Raw genomic sequence first — 16,505 nt, 5'->3', positions numbered from 1 at the left:
TCAGCTTATCAAGTTTATAAAAATAAATTCCCATTGGAAGTCTTAGTAGAATTGCATTGAATTTATAGATTGATTTGGAGAGAATTGACATCTTTATAATAATGAGTCTTCCTTTACAGGCAGATTTATTCAGATTTTTTATGTCTTTCAGTAGGATTTTATAGTTTTAATTTCTATAAGGCCTTGTACATTTCTTGTACAAAAATATATTGCTAGGCAATTTATAGTTTTTGTGCTATGATGAATGAGGTAATTTCTCTCTAATGACTTCCTGTTTATAATATAAAAGCTATTTTTGTATGTTTATCTTATAATCAACTACCTACAAACAGTTCTTAACTGTTTACAAATCAAATCTCCCTAAAGACTTCTAAGCAACATTGTGTTATCTGACTTCATTACTTTATATACAAAGCAAACAATAATAATCCACCATTTTATGCGGTCTAAAATAGAGGTTTTATAGCACTCCATTAAGCCCTTCGAACTCCTATAACCTCCAACATGATACTATTCACAGAACAGATACTTACTTTTTTGTTTTCAGTACTCATAATGGTTTGTTGACCTCAAAGAATCATAAACTTCAACAGCTGAAAGGAACCTTAGAGAATTTCTTGTCCAACATCCTCATTTTTTTTCCTTTTTTTTATTGTAGTAAAATACATATAAAATTTACCGTGCTAACCATTTTTAAGTGTACGATTCAGTGACATTAAGTATATTCGTATTATTGTGCAACCATCACCACCATCCATCTCCAGAACTCTTTTCATCATGTAAAACTGAACCTCTATATACATTAAACAATAACTTCCCATTGTCCCCTCCCTCCAACTCTGACAACCACCATTCTACTTTCTGTCTCTATGAATCTGACTACTCTTGGATACTCATATAAGTGGAATCTTACAGTATTTGTCTTTTTGTGACTGGCATTTTTCACTTAGCATAATGTCTTCAGGATTCATCCATGTTGTAGCATGTATCAGAATTTCTTTCCTTTTTAAGAATGAATAATACTTTATTATATATAAATATGTATACCAATTGTGTGTGTGTGTGTGTATATATATACATATATGGCATACAGAAATATATATATACACCATATTTTGTTTATCCATTAATCCATGATGGACACTTGGGTTGTTTCCATCTTTTGGCTGTTGTAAATAAAGCTGCTATGAACATGGATATCCAAATATCTCTTTGAAACCCCGCTTTCAATTCTTTTGGGTTTATGCCCAGAAGTGGGATTGCTGGATCATATATTTTTAATTTTGGAGGAACTGTCAAACTGTTTTCCATAGCATATGCACCATTTAACATTCCCACCAAGAGTGCACAGGGTTTCAATTTCTCCTTATCCTTGTCAACACTTGTTATTTTCTGTTTGTTTGATTGTAGCCTTCCTCATGGGGGTAAGGTGGTATCTCATTGTGCCAACCTCCTCATTTTACAGAGTAAGAAACTAAGAGAAATGATTTGTTCACAAGCAGCAGCAGACTAGTTTGCTAAATGCCTGTTCACTCAATGTTCCGTTCTCCAAAGGGCCAGTTTATTGAATGACAGATTTCACTGAATTGATTGACACAAACTTAGCCAGGTTTTACTGATTGATAGTCACCAGATTGCTTCACCAAAATCTTGTCTTTATTACCTACTTACAAATATATAGAAAATTGTGTTGCTGGAATGGTTTCAACACCTTTTGCAATTTTCTTTAAGGTTTTTTTTGTGTGTGTGAGGAAGATCAGCCCTTAGCTAACATCCATGCCAATCCTCCACTTTTTGCTGTGGAAGACTGGCCCTGGGCTAACATCTGTGCCTATCTTCCTCCACTTTATATGGGAGGCCGCCACAGCATGGCCTGACAAGCGGTGCCTCAGTGTGCGCCAGGGATCCGAACCTGGGCCGCCAGCAGCGGAACGCGCGCACTTAACTGCTACGCCACCGGGCAGCCCCACTTTAAGGTTTTATTTAGTGTTAATTTACTGCAGCTGTTTCATCTCAGCTGTTGGATTTGTCAGTCCATCTTTGTAGAATGTCGGTTTCATATTTTAGACACTGATTACTCCTTAGATGATTAAAACCCATAAAAATAATAATCTAATTGAGCTGGTGAGTGAATCCTTATATTCAGGGAAGCACAAAAGACAGTGGAATAGATTAAAAATGTATTGAAAGAGAGAACTACACCCTGTACATCCAAAATCTATACACCTATCTTATAATCTATTGTAAGTCAATATGCATAAGAAATTCTCATTCCACAAAGCCTTATTCCCAAGTAAAGTCCTCAAATGCACTGAAATTTGGTTATGGCAAAACAGCTGCATTCAAATGGCTGAAAGCTCAACTAAAACTAAATTAATACTTCAAATGAGTGAACAAAGCATCACAGACATCTTCAAGTTATCCCATCTAAAGAAATTTCTATCCTATCCTATCTAAAATGAATTGCTATCATTTTTGAGTAGTTAATTTTTCAGTAAATCAGTAAAGAGTAAATTCAGCAAATTGGCTATTTGGAGAATTGATCAAATTGGCTATGTAAAAATTGACCAAGAGTCCTCATCTCCACGTGTAAAATGATACTAAATAAGTGGCAGAACCTAGAATTGAGCCTAAATCTTCTAATCAGTATTTAATCAGTATTTTTTCTGCTACCTCACACTTTCTAAATTGGAGAAATGAGATGGATGGGGATGCAGTGCAATGAATATGTATGCACTAAAGCTTAAATTATCTGAAGACTTATTCCCCTCTTCTGAAAGATATATATGATACACTAATTAAATCCTTTGGGAGAAGATATCAGAGTACTAGCTCAGGGGGTTTGGTGAAATCACAAAGTTCTGACATAAGAGTGCCAGGATGGACTGATTTAAAAGTTTCTTTTACTTTGAAACTGTTGTTTGTTCTACTCAGAAAGTTGAAACTAAGATGAATTGTGGGAGTTGGAATGGCACACAGAAATAACTCAGGCCACTCCATTCTCAGCTTTTCCCCTTGGTTCCACCAGTATGGAAAATGCATTAAGAATCTTTATCCAGGGAACATTTATTCTCTCTATATTCTTTGAAGGGGCAGTTACCAGGACACAGACCTGGGCCTCACATTCTAGCCATTACCATGTGGATGTAGGTAAATTCTTTTAGTTTTAGAGGGGATTGAGCATTTAATTGATCCTGCCTAGTATTTTTTTATTTTTTAAAGAAGAAATAATCACTACATTTTATCTTATGTGTATAAAGGAAGGAAAAGTATTTGTGCCATCTAGCATTTAAGAGAATGATATAATCTTTATACTATAAGGGAAAAACTGTGGGTTTTAAAGTGAATTTTATACATCAAAAAAATAAGACGAATTGATGAATAGGTAGAGGGATGGGTAGATGGACAGATATGTGATGGGAAAATAGTAGTAAAAGGTTAATAGTAGAATCTGGGTAGCGGATATATGGATATTTACTATAAAATTCTTTTGACTTTTTTTATGTTTGAAAGTTTCCATAATATTTTTTAAAGCCTAAAATTTAGAGCTAGCTCTACTATTTAATAGCACTGTAATCTTCGAAAAAGCCCTTAATCTCTCTATAATTCAAATCAAATAACCTGCTTTGCCTATCTTTAATATTATAAGGATCAAACAATATATTGTAGACAGAAGTAATCTGAAAACTATACCATTCAATAAAAGTGATAAAATAGTGCTATTATTTCTTCTTTTGGTGATTTCAGTAGCTATTCTTAGTTCAGATCAGTTTGGAAAGAGGAAGAAAATGTTCTACTTGGCTTTCTTAATGAGAAAAAACTCCCACACAGCCTTCAGCTCTCCTGCCAGTGGACAGGTGGGTCTCAGTGCTCTCTGAAGGCCAGCGTCTCTATGTTTGTAAGGAAGGGGCAGAGGGAGAAGCTTAAAAATAAGCGTGTAAATCAAATGCTTTCTTTTTCAGGAAGCAGTAGGGGACACGTTAGAAGAACTGTGGATCTCCTACAATTTTATTGAGAAGTTGAAAGGGATCCATGTAATGAAGAAATTGAAGATTCTCTACATGTCTAATAACCTGGTGAAAGACTGGGGTAAGCTGAGGCTGGCTCTTTGCTAACCCTCTACCTCCTATCTATGGGAAATAGCCCAATATGAGCAGGGTGCAAAATGGGAACATTTCTTTCTAAGCACAGAGGGAAATAACTATAGGAGTTGCTATATTTCAGCTCAGTGCTTGAAATTCACATTTAAATATTTATTTAGAATGATTATAATTGAATAGATCTTGGTCATATTAATCATGAAAAAAATTTAAATTATTATCCAAAGGCTGAAAAGAATCAGTTTAAATTTAATAATTCTTGGATGGCAGACATATTTGACATCTATATTGCTTTGCTTTTTTGTGTGTGTGTGTGGAAGATCGGCCCTGAGCTAACATCCATGCCAATTTTCCTCTTTTTTGCTAAGGAAGACTTGCCTTGGGCTAACATCCGTGCCCATCTTCCTCCACTTTATATGGGACGCCGCCACAGCATGGCCTGACAAGTGGTGTGTCGGTGCGCGCCCGGGATCCAAACCAGCGAACCCCGGGCCACCGAAGCATAGCGCACGCTCTTAACCGCTTGCGCCACTGGGCCGGCCCCTTGCTTTGCTTTTTTATTGTACATTATTCATTCAGCATTTACTAAAGCCCTATTATGTGCGGTGAACTATGCCAGGCTCTTGGGATACATGGTTGAATAGGACACTATCCCTACCCTTAAGGAGTTCACAGCTTAGTGGGGAAGATTAGTTTATAAGTGAATAATTGTAAAACTGTGTGATAAGTTCTGCAGTAGAGGCTTGAATGAATTGCTTTAAGAATGCAAAGACAAGGGAATGGGTAGAGACAAAAGCAGTTTAGCTTAGCGCATACTGATACGGTACAGCATAGAGAAGACCTGTCACTGGAGATTGATTTGCTGTTCTTTTTGATTCTGAACCTCATTTCCTCTTCTTATCCCATCCTTAGGCTAGCATAAAGGTAGAAGTATGTCTTGTTTTCCCTCTCTTTCCATATGTCTTCAGAAATTGACTTCATGTGGTATAACTTCCCTTACTTCCTTCAAAATCTTAAACAGTGAATTGTTCTGAACAGTCACAAACTGAGGGCTAGTGATATTGGAATTTAACCCCCAAAATCATAGCAGTAAAACTTGCCATTCTAATATGGAATGTATTCTTTGTATTTGTAGCTGAATTTGTGAAGCTGGCAGAACTGCCATGCCTGGAAGACCTGGTGTTTGTAGGCAATCCCTTGGAAGAGAAACATTCTGCTGAGGGGAACTGGATTGAAGAGGCGACCAAGAGAGTGCCCAAACTGAAAAAGCTGGATGGTGAGTGACCAAGACAGCTTGGAAATGTTTTCTAGGTATAAGAATTGAATTTGTGACATGGAATCATGAAAAGGAGCAAAACTAAAGAAAATGGTAGGTTTTGTCTAATCTCCAAGGCCACTTCTGTTCTTAGGAAATTTTATGGTCCAGATTTGGGCCAAGGTGAGAAGAAAAACTCCTAGGATACTTAGCCTGGTATAAGATCATCCATAGACCAAAAGCTTATAAGAAAGGTGGGTTCATTCTCCACTCACAAAGGTGAGTAATAATAATAAATAAGGTTTTGCAGAATAATTAGACATAAATGGTAAGCAGTTACTTTTTCACAATTGGATCAAAATTGTGTTCATTCTCCCACTCCCCTAATTTTAGTTTCCCAATGTCTAAGATAGGTGTCACTGTCAGTAGATATCCCTGACTGACTAGGTTCAAGTCCCAGTTCTACCACTTAATAGTTTTTTGTCATTGTGCTAGTTAATTAATCTCACCAAACCTTGTTCTCTTGTAATCTAAAAACTGGAAATGATAATAGTCACAGACATCTCTGGGTCCTGCCTCCTCCCAGGCCAGGATTCCGACTGTCTAGAACCCACAGACTTCCCTCTTTTCTGCCAGCCCAGAGAAATATCTTTCTCATCTGAGAATTACCATCCCCCTGCTTCTTTTCCACATCATTCTGCAACTTCTCACAAACTGTCTTCTCAGTGGTCTTCTTTGGCTTTTCAAAGACAAAAGCCAGTAAGTCTTGATGGTCTGTTTCTGCTTTCCACACTGCCCCTGAAGCAATGATGCACAGAGCTGACTAGCCTACCTGATTGAATGGGGGAAGGGAAAATATTTAGAAGAAACAAATAAGTAATATCCAGCTACGTTATAATCCTCATCATCATCATCATCATCATACCATGTGCCAATTGCATATTTTCCTTATTGTCTTCATCATCGTACTCATACTGATATTCACATTCAAAACAAAAGGACTTAGTTGTCTATCGTTGAGGCTTCCTTGTCCCTCAACCCTTTTCTTCCCTTCTCACCACCCCTGCTGCCCTGCCATTCTATCCTCCGTATTCTGTGTCTCTCCATCTCTCCCTTACCACCTCTATCTAAAGCTCAGTATTCAACCCTTTTATCCACCCGAGCTTACTATGGTGGTTGTTCTTAATGGGGCTGCAACCCTGTGGAGGGATAGCTCATATCTCTGGAGACAGAGTGAAAGAGGTCTATATAGTTTGAAAAAGTTTTACAGATGATTCTGATATGCCTCCCTGGAAGAGATGTGCTCATCTGTCCTCCAATTGAGAATTGACGTAAAAGGCTCTTACATAGCTCTTTTCCTACACCAGAAAAGTTTAACAGCTTGATTGAGGTGTAATTGACGTACAATTAACTGCACATATTTAAAGTGTATCATTTCATATGTTTTGACATACATATACACTTCTGAAACCATCATCACAATTAAGAGTGAACATGTGATGGTGACTATAGTTAACAATACTGTATTGTATACTTGAAAGTTGCTAAGAGAGTAGATCTTAAGAGTTCTCACCACATACACACAAAAAGGTAACTATGAGGTAATGGATTTGTTAACTAACCTTATTGTAGTAATCCTTTCATAATATATATGTACACCAAATCATCACGTTTACACCTTAACCTTATACAGCGTTATATGTCAATCATATCTCAATAAAGCTGAGTAAATAAAGATAATATGGGGCCGGCCTGGTGGCGCAAGTGGTTAAGTGCGCGCACTCTGCTGCAGCGGCACAGGGTTCGCCAGTTCGGATCCCGGGCATGCACTGACGCACTGCTTGTCAAGCCATGCTGTGGCGGCGCCCCATATAAAGTAGAGAAAGATGGGCATGGATGTTAGCCCAGGGCCAGTCTTCCTCAGCAAAAAAAAAAAAAGAAAGAAAGAGGAGGGTTGGCAGATGTTAGCTCAGGGCCGATCTTCCTCACAAAAAAATAATAATAAATAAATAAATAAATAAAGATAATGAACATATGCATCACCCCCAAAAGTTTCCTTGTTCCTCTTTGGAATCCTGCTCTCCTGCTGCTTGTCACCATCCCTCCCAAGGCAATCACTGGTCTGCTTTTTGTCCCTATGGCTTAGTTTGTATTTTCTAGAGTTTTATATAAATGGAACCATGAAGAATGTTCTCTTTTTTTTCTCTGGATACACACCTAGGGATAAAATGACAAAGCCGGTAAATTACCTCTTGTGGGGAGGTACAGGAATAATCAGGAAGAGGCAAACAGGTTTCTAAGATATTGTAATGTTCTGCTTCCTGAATTGGGTGATGGGTATACAATCATTGGTTTTGTTACTCTTTAAATTATTTATTTTGTATTTGTATGAATGAATATTTCACAATTAAAAAATAAAATAGAAAAAAAGAGGGTAGAGACATTAGAGTCTTGGACTTCAGCCTTTTTATGTTCACCTTTGGTTGGATTCTAGAAACCATTTGAAATCATTTGTCTTTACTTCCCTCAGGATTGCACATAAGAAGTGCACCCCTCCCCTTAAGAATGGAGCAGAACCCATCATGTAGACCCTGAATAGACCAAGCCACATTATAGCCTTTTGGACCAAATATTGACCTCAGGCCAATTCAAACAGCCCCTATAAGTGGGATAGACCAGAACAGACATGGCCACAGCTGCTAACTTGCCTGTTTTTGCTCCTCTTCTGTTGCTTATAAGCAAAACTAAGGGATCTTAAAAAGCTAAAATGAAAAAGAGAGACAATACCAAATTATAGTGGGATGTGGAGCAACTACCCTGCCAAACAGTAATGTAACTTGGTATAACCACTTTGGAAAACTGGCATTATCTACAAAAATTCTACATTCATATCCCTGGTTGTTGTTAGGGCTGTCAAGTCAATTCTGACTCCTAGTGATGCTGTGTACAGCGGAGCAGAATACCACCAGGTCTTTTTGCACTGCTGCTATTTGTAGAGTTTCCATGGCCAGTTTTTTCAGAAGCGGGTAGCCAGATCCTTCTTCCTAGTCCGTGTATTCTGGAAGCTCCACTGAAACCTGTCCACCATAGGTGATCCTGCTGGTATTTGAAATACTGATGACATAGCTTTCAGCATCCCAGCAACATACAGCCGCCATAGTATGACAACTGACTGATGGGTGGTGTGGTTTCCTGACTGGGGAACGAACCCAGACCGCTGTGGTGAGAGTGCCAAATCTTAACCCCTAGACCACCAGGGCTAGCACATATCCCTTATGACCGAGCAATTTTTCTCCTAGCTGTGTACCCAAAAGAAAGGGGTATGTATGTTTACCAAAAGACATGTATGAGAATGTTCATAGCAGCACTGTTTTAATAGCTGTAAACTGGAAACAACCCAGTTGCTCATCAACAATAGAATAGATAAATAAATTATGACATTTCATACAGTAGAATATTAAACAGAAATGAAAATGAAGGAACTACAACTTCACACAACATAGATGAATCTTACGAATATAATGTTGAGCAAAAGAAGCCAGATACAGAGGGCAAACAGATGCTGTGGGGAGTACAGAGAGGTAAAACTTCTCACTGCCATAAAGAACATAAATGTTCATTTAGGAAGGATTGCAGAGGAAGAGGCCTTGAAGTTGGTTCTTAATTAAGGTTAGGGTTTAGATTGGAAGGAGAGTTGGAGAGGGCATTCCAAAATGGAGGAACTTTGTTAACCAAGAGTCCAGAGGTAAGAATGCGCAAGCTGAGTTTGAGAGACAGTGAGTTGATCAGGGGGAGTGGAAGGTGACTAGCTGAAGAGTTAAGACTGAATAGTTGATTGGGGTCAGATTGTGGGCAGGCTCCAAATGCCAAAGCTCAGAAATGAGTGGCACTGGGCCCAGTGAGCCTGCAGGTGTATTTTGTTTTCTGTGCTTGGTTCTTTTGATTTTTTTTTTCCAGTTTATCCCTAATGTTTAATATTTGGGGGATTAACGTTAAAATTCAGATTTCTGGAAACACTGGGATTGCATATTTTATTATGAAAAATGAAAGATATTTCTTTGTGTTTAACATACAAAGTTTTTAGTGTGTATAAGGCTTTGTTTTTCTGCTTAGCACATGCAGGCATTTTTATTTGCAACTCTGCATTTGAGGAGCCAAATATTCAGAATACTTATATTAATCCATTTCAGAATTCTCCTGAGAGGCTTTTTGGATAATTTGAAATTAAAGAGATTATTTTATAAAATTATTTTTTTATGGCACACTTCACAGCATCTCAGAGCTTCTCAGGTTAACAGGAAAATATTTCATTTAGAATTTTAACAATCCGTTGAGAATGACCAGAAATAATTTTCTTTTTCATTTTAGGTACCCCAGTAATTAAAGAGGATGAGGAAGAAGATAACTAACACCATGTTTTCTGCTTTGTGTTAACTTATTTAAATGTCATAAGAGTGATAGATAAGTTTTGTATAATTATATATTTTAAAGATTCTGTGTGGGCGGAACATTCTTAAGGTAAAAAAAATCTCTCATTTTTTTCCTTAACCTATTCAGTGTTTCTCCCCCAAAATGGTAACACCAACTTTGTATATTCTAGTCCTCTTTTTACAAACTACAAACTTTTGATTTTTGTCTTCAGTCCCAGTTATGTGCTTCGTGACCCCACCTACTGAAAGCTTTATAGACCAGTCATTTTTAACAACAAAGGAACAAATGTGGTTCTTTATTCAGTTTGTTTAGTTTTTTTTTCAGGCCAGGCATTTAAATGCATGTACTTAACCTTTGAATCTGTAGACCGTCTTTCCTGAAGGTCCATCTCCTTATGACTCAGAAGCACAAATGTGTCATGCCTTTGGTTCAGAAGGCAGCATGGTGATGGGAAGAGTTCCTCTTAAAAATACAGCAGCAGCCCTCGAACCAAGACTCCAAAGTCCACTTGGAAAAGTTATGGTGAAAAAAGGAAAAATTAGTATCTTGGAGGCCTTATAGCCCATGTTATATTTACTTATTTGTTTTTCCAAAAGTATGCGTGTTGTCAACTGGACTTTAGGTTGTGTTTACATGCATGGCCACTCGAGTCACTGTGCACAGTCCAGTCAGTCATTCTGTGATTCAGATCAGTGGTTAAAATAACTGTCATGATCATTCCTTTGACCAGTATTGTGGCCATGTTACTCATGTGGACCTGATCTTAGGCACACTTTTAGGTTTATAGTTCCTTATATGTTATATAAGGAAATATGTATAAGCAGTAGTTATATTTGAATTCCTAGCCTAAATGTTGGCCATTCATATAAGTCAAAATTTGCCCTAATAACTTTGGTCTGTTGACCATGATGTTGGGAGAAGTGATTGTTATAAGGGTATAGATCTTAAAGACTGGATTTGATACCTTTCAATAAATGAAATTTAGTATTTCAAAATATATTTTTAGAAAAGTTTTAAGTTAAACAGCTCTTAAAATGAATTATGTAAGTGATTGTGAAGGGAAAAGAGAAGAGATGTTTCATTATGGGATCCTAGACAAATGGCAGTCTTTTTGAGGATTGCCTCCTCTGTAAAGCATTGTAGGTGATTTAGCCTCAAAATTGCAAAGCAATAGTTGGATGCAGAGTTTAGAATTTATTGTGTAAGAAAAAAAATTCTTTTTGGAAAGTGCAAGCTATGGCAGTCAGTAAGCAGATGAAGGCCATAGCAGGCCGTGACCGAATCACTGATAGATTACGGGAAAGAAGTCAGAGGCCCTCTGCCAATATGTGCCTAAAGTCCCTCAACCAGAGACTGTTGATTCGTATTTCCCCATTTACATGTGTAAAATCAGTCAAAGAGGGGAGTCATTTTAAAAAAGTGATTGCATAAGTAGCCTTGGCTTTCAGAAGTTTTCAGCTATCATTTAAGTAGGAATTACATGATTTCTCTGGGTCACTCTGATCAAAAGGGATCACTGCTTCGACAATCAATTCTAAATACAAACAACAAGAGGGAAAATTAGTCTAACACTTTTTTAGCTTCCTTTCAGCTCTTTCTTACAGTCTGATAGAAAGAAATCTTTACTCTGACTGGCTTATACATTCAAAGCCTCTGGGTATTTGTTTTGTGAACCAGGGGCAATGAGCATTCCCCTTGGTGATGTTGAAGGCCCATTAGCTAAGAGGGAAGACGATCTTTACTTGTAGTTTGCACTTCATCTAGTAGGCATCTAAGCCATATTGCTATGTATGGATATATTTTCTAAAAGTTATTCTGGAAGTGAATATAGTAATAGGGAATGGATGATTTCATATTGAATTTATTTGTAAAATGGCTTACAGTGTTGGTGTTTGGTTTTCCTGAATTCTGTAATATAGAAACTAATTTTCTCTTTCTCCTTATTGCTTAATGTCTTTTAATCACTGGTAGTTCTCAGAGAAATGTGAGAAGCTTTTCTGTGTCCATTTCACACAAAATTCATATTCATTTCCACTCAGCAAATATTTGAATGATTTCTGTGCTTCCTTTTCGTGGAATTAAAGCCAGAATCCATGCCATTAGAAAATGGAAGATAGGGTGTATGAAGAAGTTCAAAATATTGTCTTAAAATAATTCCTTAAATCATCCTTTACTGCTGCAAATATAGCTGATATTAAATGCCTTTGGTTTATGCTTCTTGGATTAGATATTTGACCTACTTGGAATGGATTCTCTCTGTGCTCCTGGTTTAAAGTATTATGCCATTTTAATGGATTGTTTAAATTTCTTCTATTCTTATAATGATGGTAGAGCTCTGGAGTCAGTCCAGTATTTTAATTTTTGACAGAAAATTTTATTTCAGTTGACCAAGGAATCCAGCTTTTCTATGTTCCCTAACTCTAAGCTTATGGCTGTGTTACCTGATCAGGCCTGGAAAGGTTTTTTTGTTCCCTGTTAATAGGAGTTTGTTCCTTTAAACCAGAATTTCTCAGCCTTGGCACTATTAACATTTTGGGCTGGACAATGTTGTGGGGGGCTGTCCTGTGTATTAATAGGATGTTTAGCAGCATCTCTGGCTTCTACTCACTAGATGCCAGTAGAACCCCCTTCCCAGTTGTGACAACCAAAAATGTCTTCAGACATTGCCATCTGTCCTGTGGGGCAGAGGAGTGGGAACAAATTTGCCCGTGGTTAAGAACCAGTGCTTTATACCAAGATTCCTTTTGTCCGGGGTCTATTTACTCTCACTCTGTAGCCATATGCCACCTGAGTTGTATGAGAGAAGGTGATGTATTTAATAATCATGGATGGAAGGAAATGGTCACTGGTGTTTCCCTTTTTTGTAGTGTTCATTTTAATAATTTTCACATAGCATTAGAAACTCAGGGCTGGAAGGTTCAACTGATTTTATTCTCAACTTTTATTTCGTAGCATTCTTGCTTATCTTAGGACAGTGATTATTAACCTACCTCTCTCTTACTATCAACAGAATCTAACTTTATGATAGATTTTGCTTTGTCTCTAAAGTTTAACATTTTGAGTGTACTTTGGAAAATGGATCATCATTCTTCAAGTGTTCATTCATTGTCGAATAATACATAGAATTTTGCAGACTGTAGCAGTCATTAAATACAGAAAAAATACTGTATAAAATTTGGTCATTATATATGAAAGTTAGCTGGTATAGACACCAATTTTGGATGTGATTAGAAGTATGTCTGCTCATGATAACTGCTCAATAATTTGATATGGTTGGTGGATCCATTCCACAAATAGAGGGTATAAGACACTTAAATGTGGTTCCTGTGTGGAAAGAGAAATTTTGACTTGAATAGGTACTTCTTCTGATACCTTTTACTAGTGGTCTGAAGTAGAATAAGGAAGAATAAGAAATATATCTTAACTGTTGAATTATTCTCAGAATTGGTGATCTGTAAGTAGAGCTGAAGGTAGGAATCTTTGTGACCCAGAATCTTCAACTTGGGTTTTTCTTAGGACTAAATGGAAAAATGTAGTGCCTAGAAAGGTTGGATTTAATCATTAACTTAAAAAAATTAGGAGGAAATGTCAAAAGCATCAATCATGAGTAGTTAGTGTCTCTAACTGCAGTCTGACTGTCATTTCACAAAGCCCTTCCATCAGAAGTGTTGGTAAAGGGAGAGGACTGACTGCTGAACTGAAAGTTATCCTTTACCAGAAACTAATTCCTTTGGCACACATTGTCTTTATTTGGGCTGCTTAATGTGTCTGTAAATAATTAAATATAAAACGAGATTCAGTGTAGCAGAGTTGGTACTTCTGACACTGCTAACTTGAGCATGTTCCTTTATCTTCACTCTAGCATGAGATGTTTTTCTAAACCATAAAATAGGTGCAATAAAAAAATTAAGGATATGTTTTAAAAAATAAATCACTAAACTTTTAGAAACCCCTCATCTATATCTCTATTTCTGCCTTTTTATAAACCAGTGACTGCAAAGGAAGAAAACTGAAAGGAAAAACTAGACTGAGTCTTACCTTTACCTGACCTAAGGTAAATTTTCACTTGACACTTGTGGAAGTCATAACTGGATTCTAGTTCATTTCCCATATTGGCAGATTAGAGGGGAACCAGCCAACCAAATTGTGATCTAGCAAATTTAACAAGGGGGTGGGGGAGAGTAAACTATTTTTCAGTAGATGTGCACTTTAAAATTATGAACTGGATGTTGGTGGAAAGTATCCAAAAGGGCAGATGGATAAATACCTAGCCTGCATGTGGATATTAGAGAATCAAACCTCATCCTTGTTTGTTCTAAGCCCACCTGAGCAGTAGTTGTCTGTTGACATAATCAGAGTCAGGATTTCCCTATTTCCTACTTGGTGTCATCTTCCATGTCTGCTGTATTGACAGGCATGCCTCTGGGGGATGTGTCAAGTTGAATTCTACTTGGAATAGAAACTTTGTGAGTTATCTTTCCCACATCTAGATTTTTTAAATTAATTTAGATGTTGGCTAAATTAAGTTGTAGCTAATGTTATGAGGGTGGGAAGTTCTTTGCTTCTTTAATTAGCAGGGTACCTGCCTCTGAGGTGCTATTGCCTAGAGGGATCAATCCCATCAAAAGACTGGTGAGTTGGTAGCTGTGGAGAATATACCTATAGCCAGCTACTTCTCCCAGGTTGTCAGGCATGATCACAAGCATCATTCCAGAATCCTTGGCTTCTAGAACTAACTCCATTCTGAAGAACATTTTAACATCTATTAATACTTTGGTAATAATCTTTTATATGCAGGAATTTTGTAGCCTGACTTTATGACTAAACTTATTGTGTTAAATTATTTAGAAATGTTGAGTTTCTGAATGTTATTTTGTGAGACTTGTTTTCAAATAGTAATAAATTGTGTTATTTTATAAAAAAATTAATTTGAATCTTTTTTTGGTTACATGACCATTAGTTTTAGCTAATATAGAGCAACTATGTGAAATTCCAATGATATTTGGTTCTGAAGAAATTCAGTCTTTGGATGACATATTCCACATAGCTTGTGTGTGTGAGAGAGGGGGAGGGTGAGAGAGAGAGACTGACTCATTTCTTTATGCTAAATTTTTTTTTCAGTAGTTTACTACCATGGATAATCTCATCTCCCAGGTTTGTAAGTCTTCCCCAGAAGTTCTCTGGGCACCATTTCAAATGATTAGGATCCTGGAAAGAGTGCTTCCAGGGACAGCAAGTTACTACACTTTGCCATTTCTAGTCCTCTCCTTACTTCCAGAAGTGTTCAAGATTAAGACTGGCTGATAGGCCCTTGATTTGTGGGCTGGAATAACCTGATGTTGACCAGCCCCTTTTTGGTACACGAGAAACAGGAAGAACCCAGCAATAGCAGTAACATTATACATTTTCCCAGCACATATTCTGTGCTATCAGCCAAACGTAATTTTGGTCACCAAATGGAACTTGAGTGCAGTTTCTACTTCTTTATTCCACAGTTCTTTGGTTATGAGGGTGTGTTTCTTCCTGCTGTCCTCCTTTAAAAAGCAGATTTTAATTTCTCAGCCTATAAAGAGAAAAGCCTTAATTCAGATCATAAATAGCTCATTATTATTTTTAGTTCCTTGTTTTCTAGAACAAAGGATGGACGCCTAGAATCCTGACATTATTTTATACCATATATATGTATTGTATTAAATACATATGTATGTATATGTAGATATACACAATTGTTATATATAATGAAAGAATCGCAAGTGATGAGCCTACTTCCTAAAATGCAATAAACTCTGCAGCTATAATAAGAAGGTGTATCCATATGTTCAGACATAGAAGGATGCCCACGATTGGTGAGAAAGTGAAGAACCCATTATTTGTTTTTGTTATCAATGTCATATGTATGTGTGTTGAGTGGGAGTGTGTACATATATGTGTGGCTGGTTGGTGTGTGGTGGCAGTGGGAACATGTGTATGTGTGTGTGAAGAAATAGAAATGTACAGTAGGGGTGGGAGACTGGTGTAGTGTATGTGTGTGGTGGGGGGAGGGAGTATGTTTATGATGGAGGGTTGTGGGTAAGGTGGGAGTGAAGGTGTGAAGATAGGATTGTGAGAGGTGAGGGGAGTGTGTGTGTACCCAGCATAATACCACTGGGAATGGAGGGGAAATGGGGACATGTTTATGGGGGAAAGTGAAGATTTGCATATCTGTAGTGGGGGTCACATATGTGGAGATGTGTGTGTTGAGAGAAGAGAGTGAGAGGGAGGAACAGACATGGGAAGTAAGGACGTGAGAGAGTGTACAGAGAAATCTGTTAGAACATGTACCAATAAATAGATTTTTTTACCTTATGATTATTGCATAGGTCGGGCTATAATTTTAAAGCCTTGTTACTAGGTAGAAACCCCACTGAAGTCTTATGTTCATGTAATCATTTCTGGATTTATTAGGATCTCAAAAGAGGGACATCTTCAGTCACTAAATCTCTGCAGCCAAATAGACATGTTATTAAGCCATATTTCTCTTTGTATATCCTCTTGATATAAAATGGCCACTCTAAAACTGAAACACTCCTTTCACAGGTAGGATGAGTTATTACGCCTGCATGGAAACAAACATTTTCAGCTGATAAGGGATTTCAAAGGGGAGAAAAAGCATTGCTCGATAAACTCCTAAACCCCATTTCAGGATTTTCTAACATGTTATATTAAGTTAATATTCACTT

General features: G+C 37.2%; 1 protein-coding gene across 2 annotated transcripts in view; it reads left to right on the top strand.

Annotated features, from left to right (window-relative positions):
* The window catches only part of DNAL1 (dynein axonemal light chain 1), a 38,286-nt gene extending 23,582 nt beyond the window's left edge, over positions 1-14,704 (top strand). For both annotated transcript variants that reach the window (XM_004426335.3, XM_087448251.1), the window contains exons 6-8: positions 3,963-4,089; positions 5,236-5,376; positions 9,724-14,704. In XM_004426335.3, coding sequence (XP_004426392.1) covers positions 3,963-4,089; positions 5,236-5,376; positions 9,724-9,764 — 309 coding nt within the window. In that variant the 3' untranslated portion in view covers positions 9,765-14,704. The remainder of the gene's footprint in view (positions 1-3,962; positions 4,090-5,235; positions 5,377-9,723) is intronic.
* The last annotated feature ends 1,801 nt before the right edge of the window (positions 14,705-16,505 follow it).

Source organism: Ceratotherium simum, chromosome 24 (assembly GCF_057802395.1).
Source record: "Ceratotherium simum simum isolate JZ-2026a chromosome 24, ASM5780239v1, whole genome shotgun sequence".
Taxonomy (NCBI): Eukaryota; Metazoa; Chordata; class Mammalia; order Perissodactyla; family Rhinocerotidae; genus Ceratotherium; species Ceratotherium simum.
The sequence above is the reverse complement of the archived record's forward strand: the minus strand, read 5'-3'. Positions and strand labels throughout refer to the sequence as shown.